Genomic DNA, 20,959 nt, shown 5'->3' with positions numbered 1-20,959 from the left:
TGAACTGAGAGCCAGTAGCGCCAGCACGTAAGTATGGGGAGGGCAGCACTCACTGACTGGTCCTTACGCACGTGCTGATTCATCTCTGCTGGTGCCCATGTCACTCTTGGAGCACCACTGAGGTCTCTTTCTTTGGTACAGACGTGTGTGCCGCTGCAAGCTAAATTTGTTGGGACCATTCACTTTGCCGCGCCGCGAAGGGTGGTTTTTGCCGCTGCTGAATAACAGTTGCTGGAATTTTTGTGGTGTTTCTTATTACGAAGCTTCATGGTTGCTTTAGCAGACTTTAGAAAGTGATTTGCTTTACTGTGGCTACCATCTTCGATAGCTCCCGCACAATTTTTCTGTGAAGTGTTGCATGCAGCATGCAGCATGGTGTATTATCGTCTTTGCACAGGCTCTTGTGACTGCCAAGTCCATTGTGATAACCCTGGAACAAGGTGCTGAGAACCGCACTGTTCCCATGCTGTTGTGGAAAGCCAGCCTGGAAGCTGAAGTCCTGGATTGGTCTGGGGAGGTAACTAACACAACCTTGGACACTGTTTACCATTGTGCCGCTAATTGTATCACAAAGACATTTTCATGTCTTTTAGACCCTAAAACATTTTTGAATATGGTATGTAAACCTACCTATACTCTCGAACAACTTTTCTTGGCAATGGAACCAAAGTGACGAAACTGAAAGTCATCCTCTTCCTAAACACCACGAAATAACTGGTTTCTCAGTTTCACTAATAATCTTAATGTTTTCTTAGCCCTATACTAGTGAATTTATTCATTAAGCACACTCGTGAGCACTCGTAAATAAAATTAAAAACATACAAATGCTGATGCAAAAATTTAGTCTGCGTCATGTTTTCTGCACCGGGATGTCTGTTTCCAAGGTCTCGCCATTTCGTTAGCTAAGGAGGATTTACGCGAAAATAGGCAAGCAGTAATTTTCTAAGAACATGAAGGAGCTAAGCAGGCGAAGCAAGGGCTGCAAGGCTATGCGTTTGTGACGCTGTAGAGAGGTAAACATTCTGACAGGAACACGAAAACCAAAGTTCACTCTGATTGTGAGACTACTTTTGGACTCGTACATGTGCCCAGGCTGTGCCCTCGTAGCTTTGGCTTCATTTCCAAGAAAAGTTGTCCCTGGGTATAGTCACTAGGCAGTACTGTCACTAGGCAGAATGCTCGGGAGAGAGAGAAAGATAATGAGACCAAGAGAGAGAGAGAAATTTTAAACTTTGGAGGTTGGCAGGTGTGCTAAACAGTGTACCCATTGTGACCAAAAATAGAGAAATCTCATGACTGATCAGATGGTAGTGTCATCATCTGCATGTTAAGAAACCCCATGTAGTCAAAATTAATCCAGAGCTGCCTAGAACATGTACCATCTCTCATAGCCAATCAGTAAATCAGTCAAATAGTCAATCAATCAATCAATCAATCAATCAATCAATGAGAGAGACAGACAGACAAACAAACTATTTATCCATAATTTTTCCACACTGAGACATTCCTCTTCATTCGTGCCATAAACATGTTCCTATAAAATTTTTAACATGATAAGAAAGGTAGCCAAACGAAGGAAACTGAAAAGCTCCTGGAGCTAGGTTATGGGCTTTCATAAGCAGATTAAAAAAAAATTTATTTTCTATTTAGCTTGGTTGAAGTCTGAGACAGCAGAAATGTTGCTGTATTTTTTTGTTCACTACTGTAGTTCAGGATTTAGATAGTGGCATTAGAGCATTGTAGCGCAGTTGTCCACAGTATGCTGCGATGCTGGAAATATTGTGTCCTGCAGATGTCAGTTCGTGGCTTCTTGGGTTCCGTGATCTTCTACTACAATGAGAAGCTTGCTGTGTGGGAACCACTGGTGGAGCCCATTGAAGTTCCCGGTGGTCGCAAGGTCTGGGAGATTGCTCTTAAGGTATGTTTCCTTTTTTTTTTCTTTACTAAACCTGCTTGATCACAATGTTAATCTTGCTTGCACAATAAAGTAAAATGTGTTGTTAAAGTATCGATAATGATGTTTTTCCTCTCCTCTGATGTCAGCCTCCGGAATCTGTACAGGAGTATGTTTATCTTGGCCAATTACTCACGAGGAAACCTGATCATGAGAAGGAAATGTACAGAAGAATAAAAATAGGTGGTAGCACATAAGGCAGGCATCATGAAGTCATGACTGGCAGCTTACTGCTATTATTTAAAAGAAAAGAGTACAATCATTGCATTCTACCGGTACTAACATATGTGGCAGGAGGTTGGAGGTTAACAAAGAAGCTTGAAAATAAATTAAGGACCTTGTGATGGAGTGATAGAACGAGAAATGCTAGGTGTAACGTCGAGACAGGTAGACAGTGATGTGAATTAGAAAGCAAACGGTGGTAGCAGATATTCTAGTTGACGCTAAGAGGAAGAAATGGAGCTGGGCAGGCCATGTAATGTGTAGGGTAGGTAATTGGGGGTCTATTACAGTTACAGAATGGGTGCCAGGGAAAAGGAAGCACAGTCGACTAGGTGGAGTGATGAAATCGGGGCATTTTCAGGCGTAAAATAGGGCCAGCTGGTGCTAGGCAAGGGTAATTGGAGATCGCTGAGAGAGGCCTTCGTCCTGCAGTGGCCATAAATAGGCTAGTTTGAACTGAATTGCACTGTATATTCGTTGCAAAAATGGAAGGTACAGGTAGTTAATATTGTACAAGAGAGGATCTGAAAGGTCAAACATTGCACTGCGACCCTCAGCAGGAAATACAAAGAAATAATACATTAGAAGCAACATAACAGGTAATAAAGAAGATAGTCGAACAACAAAATCAATTCATATAGTAATAAGAATTCAAAAGCATAGATGGCAATCTTGTAGGTAAAAACACAAACAAAAGCTCACGTGTAACAGTACAATTACTACACATAATGCATTTTACAACTCATTATTAATAAATAACTATGGCTGAATTTATGGCAAAATACATTTTCTAGAAGATGATTTAGAAGATGTGAATGATGATAATTTTAAAGAATTTGGTAAATTATTTCACTGTTCTATGCTGCAGTCATTTGACCGTAATTAGTGTAAGCTCTGGGAAGTAGAAACATTTTTATGATGAATCTCGTGGAATTATTGCTTTGTTAAGATCAATAAAATTGTATAGTAGATGATATTTTTTACTAATAGAAGGGAAGTTGGTTAAAATAGAATAATTTGCTCCCCTGAGAAGACAGTGTTATCATGGCGTAAGTAGTCTACATTCTTGTAGTTAGAAGACCTAGTGATGTTGTGGATGGCTTGATTTTGAATATGCTGAATAGGTAAAATGTGCCATTTGTGTCTGCTTCCCCAAGCAACAACACTAAACTTGATGTGACTTTGAATATCACAAAATACAATTAAACCTCAATATAATGAAGTCGGTAAAATCGGCACTTTACTTTTAGTGTAATGAAATGCAACCTTTAAGCAAATAAGTGAAGTTGCCAATGGATTTTTCTTGCACGGAAGGGGCCGTAAGATTTTCCAAATTATCGCTCAATCATAAAAACGATTAGTTGTGATAAGAGAAAATAATTTTGTTGAGTTTGAGAGTCTGCGACCAAAGGTACAGTTTAATGTCATGTCGGCGATTTCTTTGCATTGGTGGTATGAAGTGAAGCCTGCAAAGCTTTCGCACCCACTTCGCCGCAGCTGATAGCGTCGCCTACAATGGTATGATGCGGTCAGCCATCTTGGCTCGCCAAGCTTTTGAATGCTGCAGGAGAGGGGGTGGCGTACCCCCCCACTTCTTTCCCTTGACCCTGCAAGCACGGGAGGACAGCGTGTATCATGCTACCATCCGTTTCGGTCCACCCCCGCAGGCTTTTTTCTAGTTCCCACAGCATACGGGGCCCAATGGAATCTTATCACATGATTATATAGGGAACATGATTTTATCACTGTTATCGCCACATGAGACACAAATAATTGGCACAACAAAAACACCGATACAGAACTATACATGGCGTAGAATGCGTTGATGCACGATACGCTGCACTGACATCGCACTCGCCAGTTATGACTTCCAAAATCAGGAGGCGCATGCTGCGAGATTTGGGAGGTCATGGCCAGCTGAATTTGCTGCTACAGACAAAGAAACTACTCCGCTAGGGCAGCTACTATCTGTTGTGCAGTGTGCGATTCAAGAGGTTCATTTGCAATCAACCTAATTCAATTACAGTGTAATGTCGTTGATACTATCTTCATGGCAACCAAAAAATAAAGCTTATCATTCGAAAATGGTATCATCCAACATATTATCCAACCAAATCATATTACCGGGAAAAGAAAAAAAAGCATATAATCTTGAAAAACGTATTACGCACAATTGTATCACCGAGGTTCTACTGTACTATTCGATCATCTGCATCTGTTGCAGTTTCCACTTGTTGCCTCAGTATTCTTTTGCGGTGACAGTGAAATTTTTCTCTATAAAAATTGCATATATACACACACTTTGCTATAATGAAGTTCAAAATACATGCTGTTCTGTGGACCAGAACTTATAAAAAGTTAAATACTTCGTTATATATAGAACTTAATTTTGAAGTTCTATCATATCGAGGTTTAACTGTACAATGAAAAAGGGTGTGTTGAGAAAAAAATGGCCTGGCTTTGATGAGTGCTCTGATGTCAAGTGCACTCTTCCTTTTCAAATGATGAATATGGCTATTAAACTTGAGGTTGTTATCTATTGGTACACCAAGACATGCTACGATTCAATGATAGTAAATATACATTTTTGTGCAACAATATCATGTGATCCAAGAACTATAGATGTAGTGTTAGGTATATGTTTTTGTGGGGATCTGAAAACCCTAAGCTTAGTGTCAGGTGTGTAAAGGAGCTAGTGATTGAACAACAGTGAACAACTTGTCTTAAAGCAGTATTTAGTTTCATAGTCAAAGAGGAAATACAAGTATCTGATGTTGAAACGGTAGTGTCATATCAGCATATAAAATGACATGAGCATTCATTAGTTGTTTAGGCAGGTCATTAACATAGATTATGTAGAGAAGTATACGTATAATGGAGCCCTCAAGCTCCATTTTAGGCTTGGTTAAATGTTTTTATGCCATAAAAACAGCCCCCACAGCTAACAATTTGTTGCTGGTTCATGAAATAAAATTTTTCAATTTTAATAGAGGAGCAGTAACACTATAAGCTTAAAGTTTCTTAAAAGGAAATTATGGTTAAGAGTACCAAAAGCCTTACTTTAATTCAAAAACATTGAACTGACAAGGTACATAGAACCAATAGCAGTTTTTATAAAATCTGCAAAAAAAAAAAAAAGAATGCCCAGGCTTCTTAAGCATCCAGCATGGAATCTAGATTGAGAGTTGGTTAATATATTAAGCTTATTTAGATAATTTTTTAAGTGCACCCCAAAAATTACGGATGGTGTACTTAAAATGGGCACTCATTCAATAAATTTAACTGATCAGCGACTTGCCCATAGGCATTTGGAGGGGTGGCCAGGACTACACCCCCCCCCCCCTTCCTACCCTTATGAGAGGAGGGTGGGGGGGGGGGGGGTGTAGTCCTGACCTCCTGACAGTGCCATGCACTCATGTTTCTTCCCTTCAGCCTTTCAGTGTGGTCACCAGGGATGCCCTTGTGGAGGCTGTTAAATGCTGTCTTGTCGAATGTGCCATCTTGCTCACTCTGATTGGCTCACAAAGCACCTGTGCCTTCTCTGGCTGGCTCGAAACGCCAACGTGGCAGACTATGATAAAATGGCAGAATTAGACAGTCTAGACTAGCACCTCCGTTCATGCTGGCTTCAGCTAGGCACAAAGGTGCCAAGCATTTCAAATGAAGCCATCTGAGGAAAATTTCTAAAATGGGATAAAGGTACAAAACAAGTGCTCAACAGCACTGCTCCAAATAACCCATCTTAATTAGTTCCAAGTTTTAAAGAAGGCTGCATGCTATGAGCCAAATCTGCACCTCCTTCAGTGGGCTTCGAGGGTAAGGCCCTGAGTAGCATGCATTCTGCATAAGCTTTTGTGAATGTGGAAACTTACCAATAAGGTATTATTCGGTATCATTGAGCAGTTTAATCTTTCTTGTCTTTGTTGTGCGAACATGTGGATGTTGACCTGCTGCAGTAGCTCAGTGACTATGGTCTTGTGCTGCTGTAGATGTTATGAATCAGTTCTCATCCTTGGAGTTCAGCTGCTCGGAAAACCTGAGTTACTTGTGTGGAGCTTTCTGCCTTTTGCTTTAGCTGAAGGGAACTACAGATCTGGTTGTTTTGATGCTGAAAATTGTAGTGACCAATTGAAACACCATAAAAATCCTGCTGCCTTTTCACTAATTAAGGTGGTGCCTACCAAGCAAACCTGCTTGCAGCAATACATGGTTCTTACAGCTTGATTTTATGGTATTCACTGACTACAAGAACTTCTGAGGACTGAATTATGCGATTTTTGTGGCTCTGAGCATAAAATCCACGGAGTGTAATAGTGTTCTTATAGACAGCCAGCTCGAACTGGACGGATGGTGTGTGTGCTTGTGTATGCTCGATGGCTACAGGCTGGATCCTATTTCACAGATTGACAAGCACATCGGTGATGAGGATGTGCACAATGCAGCCAACATGCCGCCGATGTTCTCCATTGAGCTTCTCGTTGAGGACACCTTGGAGGTGACCATTTCTCAGACAACACTGCAGGTCCTCAAGGATCTTGGGGAGGTAAGAATGACCTGGTGCCAGCTGAAAGTGGATGTTTTCGTTTATTATACAGTCATAAATAGTTAAATACAGTCATAGTTATGATAAAGTTATGATACATCAAAAGGCTTGTCAGTACACTTATCAGCTGTATCGGTTCTTGTACTGTGACAGGAGAGAGTGCGGATGCATGCGTGTGTAATTAAGGAATCAATACTGTGTCCCTTGACAGTGGCCCCTTTGCACTCTTGGTATGCTTCACCGCCATACACTGCCTATGCTTGACCGCTTAATATTGCTGCATTGAAGCGAAGCTGACTTTTGGGAACAGGCATTATGCAACACTTGATCCTTGCTATATTTTCCGCGCTACAAAGCCATCAGCGAAGATGACAGAAGCAGAGTTGGCGCCATTGCTGAAAGTGGTGAAATTTTTTAACAAAAAAACATGGCACCAAACAACGGGAAGCTTATTAGTGAACATCGAAGCAGCTAGGTCTAGCATTGCCGTGGTGGCTACGGCTGCCAGCGAATCAGCTTGCGAGAGTGCTGTTTGAGGCTGCGAGATCACAAAAATGGTGGTAGTGGTGGCTTCAGTTAATGATGTTCCGGAGCTGTGGTTGCAATGAAAAGTCCAGAAAATTGGATGGCAAAAGGTTTCAGTGTCCAAAATTTCAGAGTTCCTTTTACATTAGCTCTAATGGTTACGTGGCAGTGCCACGAAGGCGTCCAAATTATTGGCATATCCAAAAAATTTGGTGTCCGAAAAATTGGTTGTTGACTGTAGCTGTTTATGATAGTGTCAACAGATGGCACTGTTATGTTCTACGCAAGCAAATTGTATTGGCTGCAAGTTGCGCGCAAACTTGGTGTAAGCTGATGCTCTGCAGGTTTGGGAGGAAAATACAGAAAGGAAACTGAAATTGTCAGGTAAGACATCAAAAGGGAAACAGTGTTTACGGGTGACAGAGCAAAATACAAAGACGTTCACATGCTTAGATTGTGGTGCAGATTAAAGACACCCAGGTGGCCAAAATAAATCTGGAGTCCCCCCACTACGGCATTCCTCACTAGGCAGTTTTGGGATGTTAAACAATTTTTTTTGCAAAGGAGGGAAGCAGTTTGTTTCAAAATGTTGACAAAAGTTTTCTGAAATACACATGGTGTATACTGATATTCTAAACAGCCTCTATAGTGGAATGCCACCTGTAAGCATAGGATGCAATAGAACGTATGTAAGTGTAATGAAATGAGCATGCTAAGTTACCTGCCCCAAAAGCTGAATCACTGCTACGAAATTGTTCCTTCCACAATTGCTACTCCAGAAGGACTTTTGTGTGTTCTTTATGAATATAATTGAAGCAATTATTTTACTTTAATTAAAACAACTGATTCATGGCTTTCACACTTTGGGTATTCGAGGATGCCATACTAAGATTTTTTTCTTTCTCTTCTAATAGGCTTTCAGTGCTGCCTTAGTAAAAGCACCCACGGAGCACAAGCGTTTGGATGCACCTTATGTTGTCAAGAACTACCTTGGCATTGCTGTCCATGTTATTCTCGAGGGAACGCCATTTCGGGTAAGCACCTGGGCATGCTGGTTAGGATAATTCTCTTTTATTCTGTTGTTCATTATTTGACAAGAATGAACCTGTGCCCCGTTAGGTTGCTGCTCCCAATGTTGATGACGATATTGATGAGGTGATCTTGGAGCCTGATGCCATGGTGCAACTGACCTTCAAGGAGACCTCCGAGCAGAAGGCAGGGAGGTTCTCGGGCACTCTGGTGGAGCTTAGCCAACAGAACGTCACAGAGGCCAACTTTGCGATCCAGGTAATTATTATAGTACACTGTGACCAACTCTCAATTCTATTACAGTAAAGCTATAGTGCATGTTGTTTGTACATATGGCAGCATTAGAGGCAGCATTAGGGTTGCCAACTCTCGACTGGACGAAATCGGTATGCCTGGGGAATAGGAGGGGGAGAGGGCAAACTGTTAATGTATAAATAATGCTGTGGTGTGATGTACTTGCATTGCAGTCGTGGACTTTTTGTCGTGCGGCAAGTTGGGGAACATGTTAGCCAGTTCTACTGTAGCTAGTGCATTTTGGTTAGTGTTTCGGCTTGAATTTCTAGAAGTTGGTACAGTGTAGACCGCTTATAACGTAAGTCGCCGGAGTCGCGAATATCCGCACTATAAGTGCTACCGCACTATAACCATCGCAACAATTTTCCAAGGTCCGCACATATGCAAAACAGTCGTGAATATCCGCACTATAAGCGGTACCGCACTATAACCAACGCAACAATTTTCCAAGGCCCGCACATATGCAAAACATGTGCACCGAGCCGCCGTGCGTATGCGACAGTCAAGGAATGCGGCTAGAACGCTTGCGTTCAATTTACAGTCGAATCTGATTAATTCGAACCAAGTCACGCGCCGACGGGCATTGCTCTGGCACCGCCATAGAGTAAAAGCTTAGGAGAGACCCCTTAATGTAGCGAGCGAACAAAACAAAAGAAAGGAAAAAAAAAAACGCGGGGGAAATTTCACCCTCTCTCAAATGGCAAGGTCGCCGATTCTACGTTGCGCCGGAACATGCGTGTACGCGCTCACGTCTCAGCCACGCTACTGCAGCCACGCGTAGAAAATGGCAGTGAACCCATCTTTCTCCTTTATGCTTCCTCTACTTTCTAGTCACGTGTTGACCTTGCATGCTGTGGCTACAGCGCAGAGGGAAGCAGCGGCGCTGTCCCAGGCCGGCCAACGAAACTGCCCACGCCGGCAAACGCCTGCTTCCCGATAACAGCAGAAAACGTAACTTCGGGGAGCTGGCGCCGGGCCGGCTGGAGGGGCGGCGCCTACACGGCGGCGGGCGCGCACGGTGACAGTCGAAAGTGAGGGAGCTACGAGGGAGGGCGAGGGGAGCCAGCGAAGCGGCGCCAGTTGCCGAGGCGAAATCCGCTTCCCTGCCGCCCTCCTCCCTCACATTCCACGGTCTCCACGTGTGCCCTTCGCCGTTCTGTGCCGGCACCGCCCGCTCCCTTAAGTTTCATTCACTGCCGTTATCGTGAAGCGAGCGTCGGATGGCGTTGGCAGCTTTGTAGCCCTCGCTCGCTATGTGCGCCATGATATTTCACGACTTGCACTCAAGATTCTGGTTTCAGCCTCACTGGCCGTTCGTTTGTTCGCACCACGTGCCCTTCTCCTCCACTTCGTCGCTCTTTCTTCCTCGAGCACTGCGCCCGTTTGAGGCGAGTGTTCGCCGTCTCCGCTGACTTCCGTACTCCCAGGCAGCCGCACTGTAACCTAACCGGTATTTCGTTTCTTGCAACTGCACTATAAGCGATACGTGTGTACATGGAGTGCTATGGGGAAATTAACGGGAGTCTGAAAAGACCACACTATATCCGGTCCTGCACTATAAGTGGTTACGTTATAAGTGGTCTATACTGTATATCAGTTAGCTACTGGTTAAGCAAGGTTGCAGTGTAACCATGATCAGGTCTGATGACTCTTAAGCAAACTGTAAGGATCGTTGTGGAGCAAAGCTGCGCTTTCAAATTTGATACTAGTTGAGCTTTTTTAGAAACTCGAGTAGTAACTTGTAATACCTGAGACTCGTATACGCTTGACACAGACATCAACAAACTTTTTTTCTCTACCTCGAGCTAAGCCTTCTGTTTTCGATGCAGGTGAAAGAGGCTGGCGTGTCAGCAGTGCGGAAAGTATGTGTGACCTATGCTGACAAGCGATACTTCACGCTGCCCATCAAGACATATCCAGGCGACGACTGGGCATTCATCGTGGACACCACGTCCCACTATGGATCAAAGCTTGTCATGATTTACTCCATCTGCAAGGTATCCTCATAACGTTGCTTTGTTTGTTGCTTTCTGAAAGAGTAGGTAACAGACTGAATTTTATTGGTGGCCTCTATGCTTTGCCTTTGTGTTTTGCTATTCATGCTTCTACAGTACAGCAGTTGATGGGTTTTAACAAGGTTTTCACCCTCTTGGATGTGTGTCTGCACTGGAGTTCACAGCTGGAGAGATAGGAGGCATGCACGTATGGAGGAGGTAGTCATGTAGTATGCATGCAATAATGCAATACTGTAAGAGGGATGCGCAGATGGGGAGACAGGGTCACGTAGTACCAAGTTTAAAGATAGAACGGTCGTGCTCACTACAAGTAGATGCTTCCTCCTCAATAAGCAAGGAGGCACGTCAGTAAAGCCTCTCAGCATTGACAGGTTGCTGCAGACTGAGAGAGATTGATAAGGAAATGGCTGTGGCAGGGACAGCATCAATTGTCATCATTCGAATTTCCTACGTAAGTCATAAGTTGATAAGGCCACTGTAGGAGGATGCTCTGTGCATTTCTGTTGAAAGCCTAAATGACAACAAGGGTGGTACAAACAGGTGTAGGTCATGTTAAAGACATTAGTAGGGTTGTGGCATAATCCAGCCCATCTATCTCAATGTAGTTGACGTTACATATGGTCCAAAGGAGCTTCGAAACTGGTTTTTCTTAGCTTTATACATTGACCGTCAGCCTCTGCTTGTCGCCTTTCCACATGGATGATGAGACCAATTTGTTCATTCATTTTTGTTGGGTGAGGCTCATTGAGATATTTTCTTTCATTTAACGCCCGCCACATTAAATAAAGGAAAATTTTACATAGGCTAAATGGGGGTTTGGTGGAAACTTATAATCCAGCCCATCAGCCTCAGTGCAGTGGGTGTTTTGTATGGTCCAAAGAAGTTTGAAAGCTGGTTTTTCTTAGCTTGAAGCATTAATTGTAAGCCTCTGCTTGTCGTCTTTCCACATGGATGATAAGGCCAGTTTGGCTTAGTGGCTGCCGATAACAAGGTCACGGGTTTCATTCCTGACCATGGTGATTGCATTCCAGCAGGGGTGGAAGGGCAAAAGCGCTCATGTGCTGTGCTTTGGATGAATGTTAAAAAACCCCAGGTGGTCAAAATTAATCTGGCACACTTCGCTACGGCATCCCTCATGACCCTCTGTGCAATTCCGGGTTCCGGGACGTTAAACCCCACAATTTAATTAATTTTTCTTTTATTTCAAAGCCGAGAGCCCTTATTGCTTGTTTGCGGCTCTAAGCTTGCAAAAATATCTGGTTAAAGGTTTGGAGAGGATTGTAAATGGCATCTGAACTAATAATTTCTTGTTTTATTGCTGTGGGGTCTTTCTGCTTAAAAAAAATGCCGTCCTTTGTGGAGATTGTTCAGGATGCTTAGGAAGTTCTTGCTGATACGCTGTGAGCACTGGAAAGGTCAACTCTTATGCTTATCTTTAGCACATGAAGCAACAAGTTGTTGTAAAACATTAGAAAATTATCGAAATCAAGGTACACTGGGCAAAGTGCATGCATGGTGGTTCCTGTTCAAACATTGACAGTGCACTGCTTGTTCTGTGCAGATTGTAAACCACCTGTCTGTCCCGATAGAAGTTTACTACTTGGTCGAAGGTGACAAAGTCTCTGAGGTGTTTCTCTGTGGTGCGATAGACCCACACAAGGTCCTCCACCTGCCTGTGCGGGCGCTGTACACCAAGACCAGCGAGCTGTTCTTCAAGCCTGTCGGAGAAAAGTAAGCTTAGCGAAGCTTTATTCCTCCTAGAGGATACTGACTCTGTCTGGCACAGAGGCTTTGGTCGAGACTATATCATCAAAGAGCAGCCCTAGTGTTCAGACTCCCGTATTTCATTAGGACAGACAAGTCCACTTTCTTTCTTTTTTTTTATTTTTTTTTTGTTTCTTTTTCACAACAGTACTGTAAAGGATGCACCAATGTGAAAGGGAACATCGGATTTGCATTGAAATCGGAAAAGTACCACGAGACAGATTCTTCATTACAAGAACTGTGTTGCAGATAGTGGAAAGGGATGTTTGAACTAGCATGTCTGCAATACTTCTTATTTGAAGTTAGATCACGTGTTTCTTTTCTTATTGGTGCTTAATGTATTCTTGTTTGATATATTTGCTGAAAGTCTGTTTTCATAAAAGCTGATAGCGCTGCATTCTAGTGAGTGCAACATTGCTATTCTTCTCATTGCAGTTCTCCGTTTCTTTTCTCGTGCTGCTCTTTTAGTAAATCAATAGATAATCGCTAATGCAAGTTTCGGCTTTCATGCATGTCTTTGAGCACTGGAAACTTATAGGATGCACAGCCTAAGTTATACTAAGCACATGATCTACTTGCCCTTGTGGTTCATTTAATGAGCAACAAGAAAGACCTTTGTGGCTTTTGTGCTTGCAGTGGGTGTGACCACCACCTGGTGGTGCATAATGCAGTTTCTGTGGTGCTTCAAGGGGCCTTTGTAAAGAGTAGCATTCAGTGAAGCCTGCAAGTTCATAATCAGGGATGTTCTATAGCAGTAGGCTAAAACATATACAGCCTGCTTGTAGTGTGTAGTCCACATGGCTTCTAGTGTCGCGTGTTCCAGAGGAGTGGGTAACACGTGGCAACCCTCCCCGAACGGCTACTTTCTGCAGCTGCCGGCAGGTGGCAACATAAGTTTATGCTAGTGCCATCGCGGCAGCAGCTTGCACCCCATAGACGAAGACAACTTTGCACTTTTTTTTTTTAAATACCAGTATATTTACTGTGCCAATTGTTACACTGAGCAGTATAGATTCCAAAATACAATCTTTGTGTGAAATTTGAGCAAGCACAGTGCAGAAGTAAGCGCAAAATCTTTTTTCAAACATTTTAAGCGAAATATGCACATTCCTGTGTTATGACATGGTAGCTGGTACATTTTCACATTGTTAGCACCAAACCTGTTCTACATTCACATTACCTTCTTGCTTACGAAAGGTATTTTTTTGGTAAAAGGGATGCTTTGGACACCTTGGAGCACAAATATGTCATTTGGTGGTGTTGATGCTATGAGGTAGCATGCGAGGGTTTATTGGCCAGTTGCATATTCTTAAACTGACATACTATGTGACACATGCAGTTAAAAGGACCTTCTACATCTGCTGCCTTGGCCGTGAGTGATGCTGGCTAACACTCCCAGGGCTAATCTTCTACATATACACAAACTCCTCAGAAAGTTGATGGCAGCATAGCCGCCGCGTTAGCAAAGCACCGCATGCGTAATGCAGATGTAGGTTTGGTCCTCACCTGTGACAAGCTATATTTTCGTCCGCTTCCATTTCCCTTTAAATTATTATTTCTATATTTCAGTTAAACATACCAGTTAACCTCCTCTATGCTTTCACTGGCTTGATTGTCTGTTTTTTTGCATGGTTGTGACTAACAAAAATTGAACCCTTGCGTCCCTTTATTCTTCTTGCTCATATTAAAGAGGGCAGATGGAAGTACTGTTATTCTTTCCCACGGATGTTCTGGCCATGCCACCTCGTAAGTAGTTATCATAAAGAAGGCCAACATGTAAAATGGATGGAGTTTGTTAAGCCTTTGACTGCCACTCCCGAGATAACTTGGGGGCCGACCCTTGCACACCCCTTGTGACTTCCGAGTGTACTTATTTTGTGTATTCAGCACAATCACGTCCTCTACAGCAGCAACTCGTGCAGAAAAGACCATTGTGTATCAGTTGTACCATCTATGGAGAAATCATCTGAACATATAAAACTTGCAAGTTAAACTTGTGACACTTGGTAAAGCGAATACCTCATGATTTTCTCGCTTTCTCTTGGCAGAGCAGCCATGGCAGATCAGTTTGGCAAGTCCATCCGAACTTTGACAGATGAGAAAATTGATTAATTGATGATGAAATCTGAATTGAGAGAAAGCAAGGACAAATACTTTGCCTCTATGTCGCATGAAATGTCCGCTGAGCCAATACGTGAAGAAAACCCGGCAGGGGCTGAGGAGCAACCAGAAAAAATACGGGATAGTCAAAGGGTACAACCTGTCAATGTGCTCAGGTGGCATTAGGGCAACCCCACTGATAGGGGACTAACTTTTTTTTTTTTGCCTTTCTTCAGGTACAGAATGTCCATGGAGCCATTCGTTTGGAAGCCCCACAGCGTTGACCACAACAGTATTCTGCAATGCCCATCGAAGACGGAAAGCAACAAGTTCTTTTACATAAATGTAAGCAGTTGTACAGTGGTGGAAAGATGGAATAAAGAGCAAATGTGGGTAGCTGGTATTCTCATTTAGATTAAGAAGTAGAGTTTGGCAGGCTGTGTAATGCATACAGCTGATTAGCTGGTGGTTTGTTAGAGAAAAACTCTGTTCCAAGGGAAGAGAAACATAGCTGAAGTTGGCACAGGATTAAGTGGCATAATGGGATTGGGAAATTTCACATAGGATGCAGTCAGATGATGCAAGATATCGATGACGCAAGCTGACGCGAGTCCTTCATCCTACATTAAAGAACAAGCTGACAATGATAATGATGATGAATAGGAATGAGAATCATTTATGTAATAGTAAAAATCAAAATTTAATTCTCTGAGAATTTCTCTTATGAATTCTTCATCCCGTGAATAGCAGGCACAGCAGTTGGCACAGGGAAATGCAGGAACTAGGAAGCGTGCTTTCAGCATGTTTTATAGCTCTAGTGGCTACGTATAGCCAGTTTTCTTGCCTTTCCTCGTCATTTTGGAGTTTTGGTTCCCAACTTATAATGATTATGGCAGGTGTGTTTGTTTTACCCTGGTGGCCTAGAGAAAATTAGGAACAGTTACTGAGAAAGGCACTCAAGGCCACATAATGTTTATGCTGGTACAGCACCTCAGATTGAACTTAAAGTAACACAAGCTTTGAACTGTCTGAACTTAAAATGACCTTCTTTTATTGTTTAGGACATAAGCCTTTGTGCTGAGTTTTCATGTTTTGTAACATCCACTGGTACTGCTTTGCGTGTGGAGCTGTAGCAGTAGTCTACAGCAATATCGGCATCCATATATGAAGTTTAAAACTCATTTTGTGCTCATTTTTAATGATACCGTTTGTGTCTGCCTGTCCTCCTCACTTGTGTAAGGGTGCTTATGACAAACTGAGGGTGCATACATGCTTCTGCGGACTTGGTCATCTGCACTTTCTGGGGTATTTTCATAACTACTTAAAACAGGGATTAACTTTTAATTTACAATTGAGTTTTGGGACCCTTGAAACGTCGTTGTTGTCACTTTTGTTGGGAGTTTGATCAGCACATAGTGGATGCTGCGAAACTAAACAGTTACTTGCAATAGGTGGCAGTAGTGTGGTTGTCGTCGTCAACAACCTAAACAGATTCGCTAGGAGCTGTGTTAGCTGTGCTCCATGAAGCCGCAGCACGTATACATGCGGCCGACCATGTGTTTGCCAGAGATTAAAGGTTCTTCCCAATGAATAGGTTAGGGATCTAACTAGCCCATAGTATCCCTGATTATCCATGGTTAAACATACGTTCATGGGTCTTGAATATATGTTTGGGGAACCTGCCAAGTAGTCGTTGCCATTTTTTAATATTTAAGCACCTTTTGCTTTCGTTGCATGTTTTCAGGTGTCTGGAAAGACAGAACCCGTGAAGTATGATGAAAGCATTGGCAAGATTTCGACCATGCCTCTGTTCAGCATTGAGCTCCAGCCAACAGTGCTAGTGCGAAACCTGCTCTCCTGCAGCCTCTATGTCAAACTGGAGGTGGGTGACTTCCTGCTATTCTTGTAATACAGCATAGACCGCTTATAACGTAAGTCGCCGGAGTTGCGAATTTCGCCGCGCTATAAGTGGTACCGCACTGTAACAAAAGCATTTTTCAAAGGCTTTGCAAGTGTGAAACATGTAGACCAAGCAGCCGTGTGTGTCTGGGAATAAAGGATACGACTAGGATGTGCCCTCACATTTGTTGACGAGGTGGTGAAGTCTCAAAGAGGGCAGGCGCAGTAGGGATTGATGGCATCAGTCTCGGTTCTAAAGTGAAGCTTCCTTTGCCTATAGGACACAGCAAAGCAGCTTATACTGAATGGAATTGACCCACGAAATAGTGCCAGCGAGCCAACCTGTGTTCTGCATAGTAAAACATTAAATTGTGACCTAAAGCGTGTACCTGTGTTGTCTCATTGTAATCTCTACAGCACACAGTTCTCTTAATGGAGAAGCACATAATTTTTAATAGCTTGATTTTCTTAAATTTGTTATTCAAATTGTGGCAGCATGTGCATCACTCGCTGTCATACTAACCTGCTTCTCTTATGTGTCACACGCTTGTCTTTCCTTTGGTTTTGACTTGGTTTGTATAGGAATGCGGCCTAAACCATACTTAATCATGCTGACATAGAAAAGAAGAAACCTCATGCAGAAGTAGCTCGTTGTCATTATGCTGCTAAAAAGGCTGAAGCTAAGGAGTGTGAACATGACAAGAAATGTGCAGTGCCCTTGAGTGAAGAACAGAAGCAACGTCCTCTATGTTGTAGATAGATGTGAAAGTTACCACGATCGTTGAAAACTCTATAGATTCCAAGATATTGACGCTGGCTTTGATAATCATCGGCAATGGTGTCTACTGGAATTTTCGTTTTATTTTGGCAGACCCAATATTGTTGCTCGTGGTTGAGAAGATGATTTGTAATAAATATTTCTTCATATTATTTTTTTATTTTTATGATAACTGGGAGCTCTATGTGCTGCTTGTATGGGGTACAGGTTAAACATTGTTATATGTTGCATAGCCACTTCATTACCTTGTCTTTGCACTTTCAGAACATGTCCAAATTGTTTTGTCTGGAAGCTGGGCAGGGAGTAGAACTCTGGAATGCTGAAATTGGAGAATCCACACTTCTGCTCAAGGTGACTGCTGCATCATTTGATGTGTGCTGAAGCAGATTGCATCTAAATGTAATGCTTTGCAAAAGTTTTACTTTTTCCTTTTGCTCTAGGGTAACGGTTACGAGATGCACTGCAGGAAAACTTACTCATTTACATGTAGTTTGCTCCGTAATGCTGGTCAGTTAGATAAAAAGCTAATTGTATTATATTGTCACGCATGGCATGACACTACTTGTGAAGAGACAGTAGTCAGGTATTTTTGAAACAAGCTTTATTAGAGTGAATGTGTTGCTCGGTAAAGAAACTGGTGTGGCAGTGTAGTGAGCAGCCACTGGAAATAAAACGTAATACAGTGGAATCTCGTTGATATGATCTTCACGGGAACTGGTAAATGCACCATACGAAAATCGTATTATCCGAAATACATTGCTCCTATAAGACCCTGGTTGGGAAATGAACAAAAAACATATTAACCCAAAAAATGTATTATGCAGAATCGTATCAACGAGATTACACTGTAATAACTTTGTCATGGGGGAGCCCAATAATAGACAAATAAACTAGGGGTGTGTGAATACTGAATAGCACATTTTGAATCAAGCATCGAATCGAATATAGAAAAAAGAGCCAAATATTCAATCGAATATCGGATATCAGAAAACTTAACACTAACTTTTATGCTTCCAAATTTCCTGGGAAAAAAAAAATCTGAGTCCTTCTACTACTGTGAAGATGGAAGCCAGGAAAGCTGTGACCATGGTGGGTCTGCTATAGTGAATATTGCTATGGTGAATTTATATTTTATCATTATTGACTATATTGAGCGTCTTCGGCATGTTCGTCAAAGAACAAGGACACTGGCATCTTGTTTTCACCCGTTGTGATGGCCAAGTAGTGCGTTTGCTGCGCCAAGTCCGCTCCATCGTCATAGACTAGCCTATGAGCCACAGCGTTCATAGCCATGGCACACTGCACGGCATCGTCAGGACCCTGGCGTCAAAAAAAAAAAAAACTGTAAACACACCATGCTGCACATGCTCAGGAGGCTAATCACATAACTTGACAAGAATCGTGCTAGATGTCGGTAACTAAGGTGCCTTTGAATCGAAACTTCTAGTATGCTCTACTCTTTTTAAAGGGAACGCCAAATTAGTATGCCAGCACTGATAACAACTCTGTATACGAAGATCTGGAAAATATATTTATTGATAGAATCTCCGTCAAATGGAATCGATGCTTTTTTCCCTTCTGGAGCTAAATAAATAGCCAAGTTGTCCTAAATACCAATAGGGTTTTCAGTTTAGTAGTGGGCCATACTATACTTAATGGGAATCTTGTATTGCTTAGAAAGTTTTGATTTCCAGTTTTCTGCCAGGAAACTGGTGGTATTCCCATCTCTGTGGCAGGTGGTTTCTGGGAGTTAATTATAGTCAGCTCATTAAGGCCAACCTGCACGACAGACAAAAGCAGGGAATGCGCATAATGCCAATTGGCAGTGCACTGCGCTGTCATCGGGGCCGCACAAGTCGACCGTTTGCGGACCCCGACGGTAAAGAGTTCTCAAATCGGGAAGCCCACGGCAAGTCCCCCGCTTTTTTTTTTTTTTTTTCGTCCACGTCTATCTGCCATCTGTGTAAATGCGTCTGCAGCCAGGGGTAAGCGCGCTGTCACATGATGTTTTCAAGCCTGCCATGTGACTTCAAAGCTAGTCTTGTGACTGGTTGCTCGATTCTACGAAAAGAGACTGTTGTGCGCCTATTAATGGCGTTTGGAATGAGGGGCGATGTACGATATTTCGCAAAGATGGCAGTCGTGAACAACGGCCATCCCATGCGCTCACTAGCGTTGTCGAGGGGGTTTGTCAGCTTCCTGAGGGCCGTGCAACCACTGTGAATAGATTTGCATTGATTCAGTATGAAACCTTAACTTCAGTTGCCAACAGCAGACAATGTGTCTCCGATTAGGCCTAACAAGCTAGACAGTGTGGCTACTGGCGTACAAAAATTTGCCGCCAGCCAATGTGATAACAAGCCACAAATCGTCACAGAAGGCTTGTCGCTAATATGTTCCTACGGGAGGCGGATCAGTGACTGGTCACGAGATCACGCATACGGGTTACTTGACGGTCATTGAAGCGGTGCTCGGTTCCGCAGTCAAACAGCCGGCAACAACCGCGAACCAGCGTGCCAAGTTCGTCTGTGTGCTCACATGTGGGCAGAAAGCTCCAAACTACGCGAATCTGTGTGTGTGAACACTGAACTGGCGTATCCAATATGATCAGCGGGCCATCCGGTGGCCTATCGGCCCGATCTTCACAGATACTTCTGTGCTTTCCACATGCGCTGCTTTTGTTGTTTAGTCTCTTGATGTGCCGTTAATCATTTCAATCGGTCCAGTTGACCCTGTAGAACCTTGTACTGATAAATATTTCACGCCGTGGGAACACTGTGTGCGTCGAGGCACTAACCACGCTCGAGTTATTCATTGTAGGTACCGATTATAAAAAAAAAAAACTGATAAAACAATTGAATGTTCTAGAAATTGAATACTAGATAATCGATTTGCAAATAGAATTATTCGAACGCTCACTATTCGATTCGAAATTGAATATTCCAGCATTTGCACACACCTACAAATAACACTATGGGGCAATCTATTATAAACACCTGTGATGCGTTACAAATTTTTAAGCTGCGGTTAATGCGGTGTAGCAGTATCTTAAAGCTTTTAGTAGCCTGTTGTTTGGCCTGTTGGAAGTTTCTCTTGCAGCAGGAATTTTGCAAAATAGAAATGCATGGAATTGCATCAAGGCCATACTACAGTAGACTTCCGTCAATTCGATTCTGGTTAATTTGATATTTAGGTGAATTCGATCCCAGCCGATGGTCCCTACCAGCACTCACGCATTTCTATGGACCCAAACTTTCGTTATTTCGATCCTAAGATTGGCCTTCGCTGGATAATTCAAACAATACTGAAACCGCCTTGGTGGCGTTCATCGCACATTACGCTTGTATTGCAGCGAAACTGACATTAGGAAACTGGCTGCCGTTGTGCAATGCATATTAAGCCCTTGCCAATTTTTTTTGCTAATAAATAGGGTGCGCTTAAGACTTCTACTTTATTTAGGAGTTTTAATGTCATTTCCACATTAGTTATCTGTGTTAGACAAATAGAAAGTGGGATGCGCATTATATTCGGGGTTGTGTAAGAATAGCAATAATCATGCCTAATGAATCAGCCATGTGTTTTGATGTTTTTTTCTGCATCTTATTTAATTTTACCCGCCGGATAATTCTATCAGTTTTGTTGATCCCGTCAGGGTCGAATTAACGGAAATCAACTGTAATAACAAGATAAGAGCGACCTTGCTGTGTTCGGAAACAGGCATTCCAAGTTCCTGTTGCTTGTTCTATTATACTTTCTAGCTAGGATTGCCATCTTTGCCAAGAGAAACATACTTTTTAACATACTGTATGCAAAAATATAAATAAAATGAAAGCTAT

At 42.6% G+C, this 20,959-nt stretch overlaps 1 protein-coding gene across 3 annotated transcripts in view; it reads left to right on the top strand.

Moving 5' to 3' along the window:
- LOC119455562 (intermembrane lipid transfer protein Vps13-like) overlaps positions 1-20,959 on the top strand; it is a 217,944-nt gene that overhangs the window by 110,008 nt on the left and 86,977 nt on the right. For all 3 annotated transcript variants that reach the window (XR_007467503.1, XM_037716962.2, XM_037716961.2), the window contains exons 40-49: positions 398-517; positions 1,793-1,918; positions 6,579-6,719; positions 8,159-8,278; positions 8,364-8,531; positions 10,397-10,564; positions 12,144-12,313; positions 14,683-14,791; positions 16,191-16,328; positions 17,388-17,474. Coding sequence is in view for 2 of the 3 variants with exons in the window: in XM_037716962.2 (XP_037572890.1) it covers positions 398-517; positions 1,793-1,918; positions 6,579-6,719; positions 8,159-8,278; positions 8,364-8,531; positions 10,397-10,564; positions 12,144-12,313; positions 14,683-14,791; positions 16,191-16,328; positions 17,388-17,474 (1,347 nt within the window). In the remaining variant the exon portion in view is untranslated. The remainder of the gene's footprint in view (positions 1-397; positions 518-1,792; positions 1,919-6,578; positions 6,720-8,158; positions 8,279-8,363; positions 8,532-10,396; positions 10,565-12,143; positions 12,314-14,682; positions 14,792-16,190; positions 16,329-17,387; positions 17,475-20,959) is intronic.

This window comes from Dermacentor silvarum, chromosome 6, assembly GCF_013339745.2.
Source record: "Dermacentor silvarum isolate Dsil-2018 chromosome 6, BIME_Dsil_1.4, whole genome shotgun sequence".
Classification (NCBI taxonomy): domain Eukaryota; kingdom Metazoa; phylum Arthropoda; class Arachnida; order Ixodida; family Ixodidae; genus Dermacentor; species Dermacentor silvarum.
The sequence above is the reverse complement of the archived record's forward strand: the minus strand, read 5'-3'. Positions and strand labels throughout refer to the sequence as shown.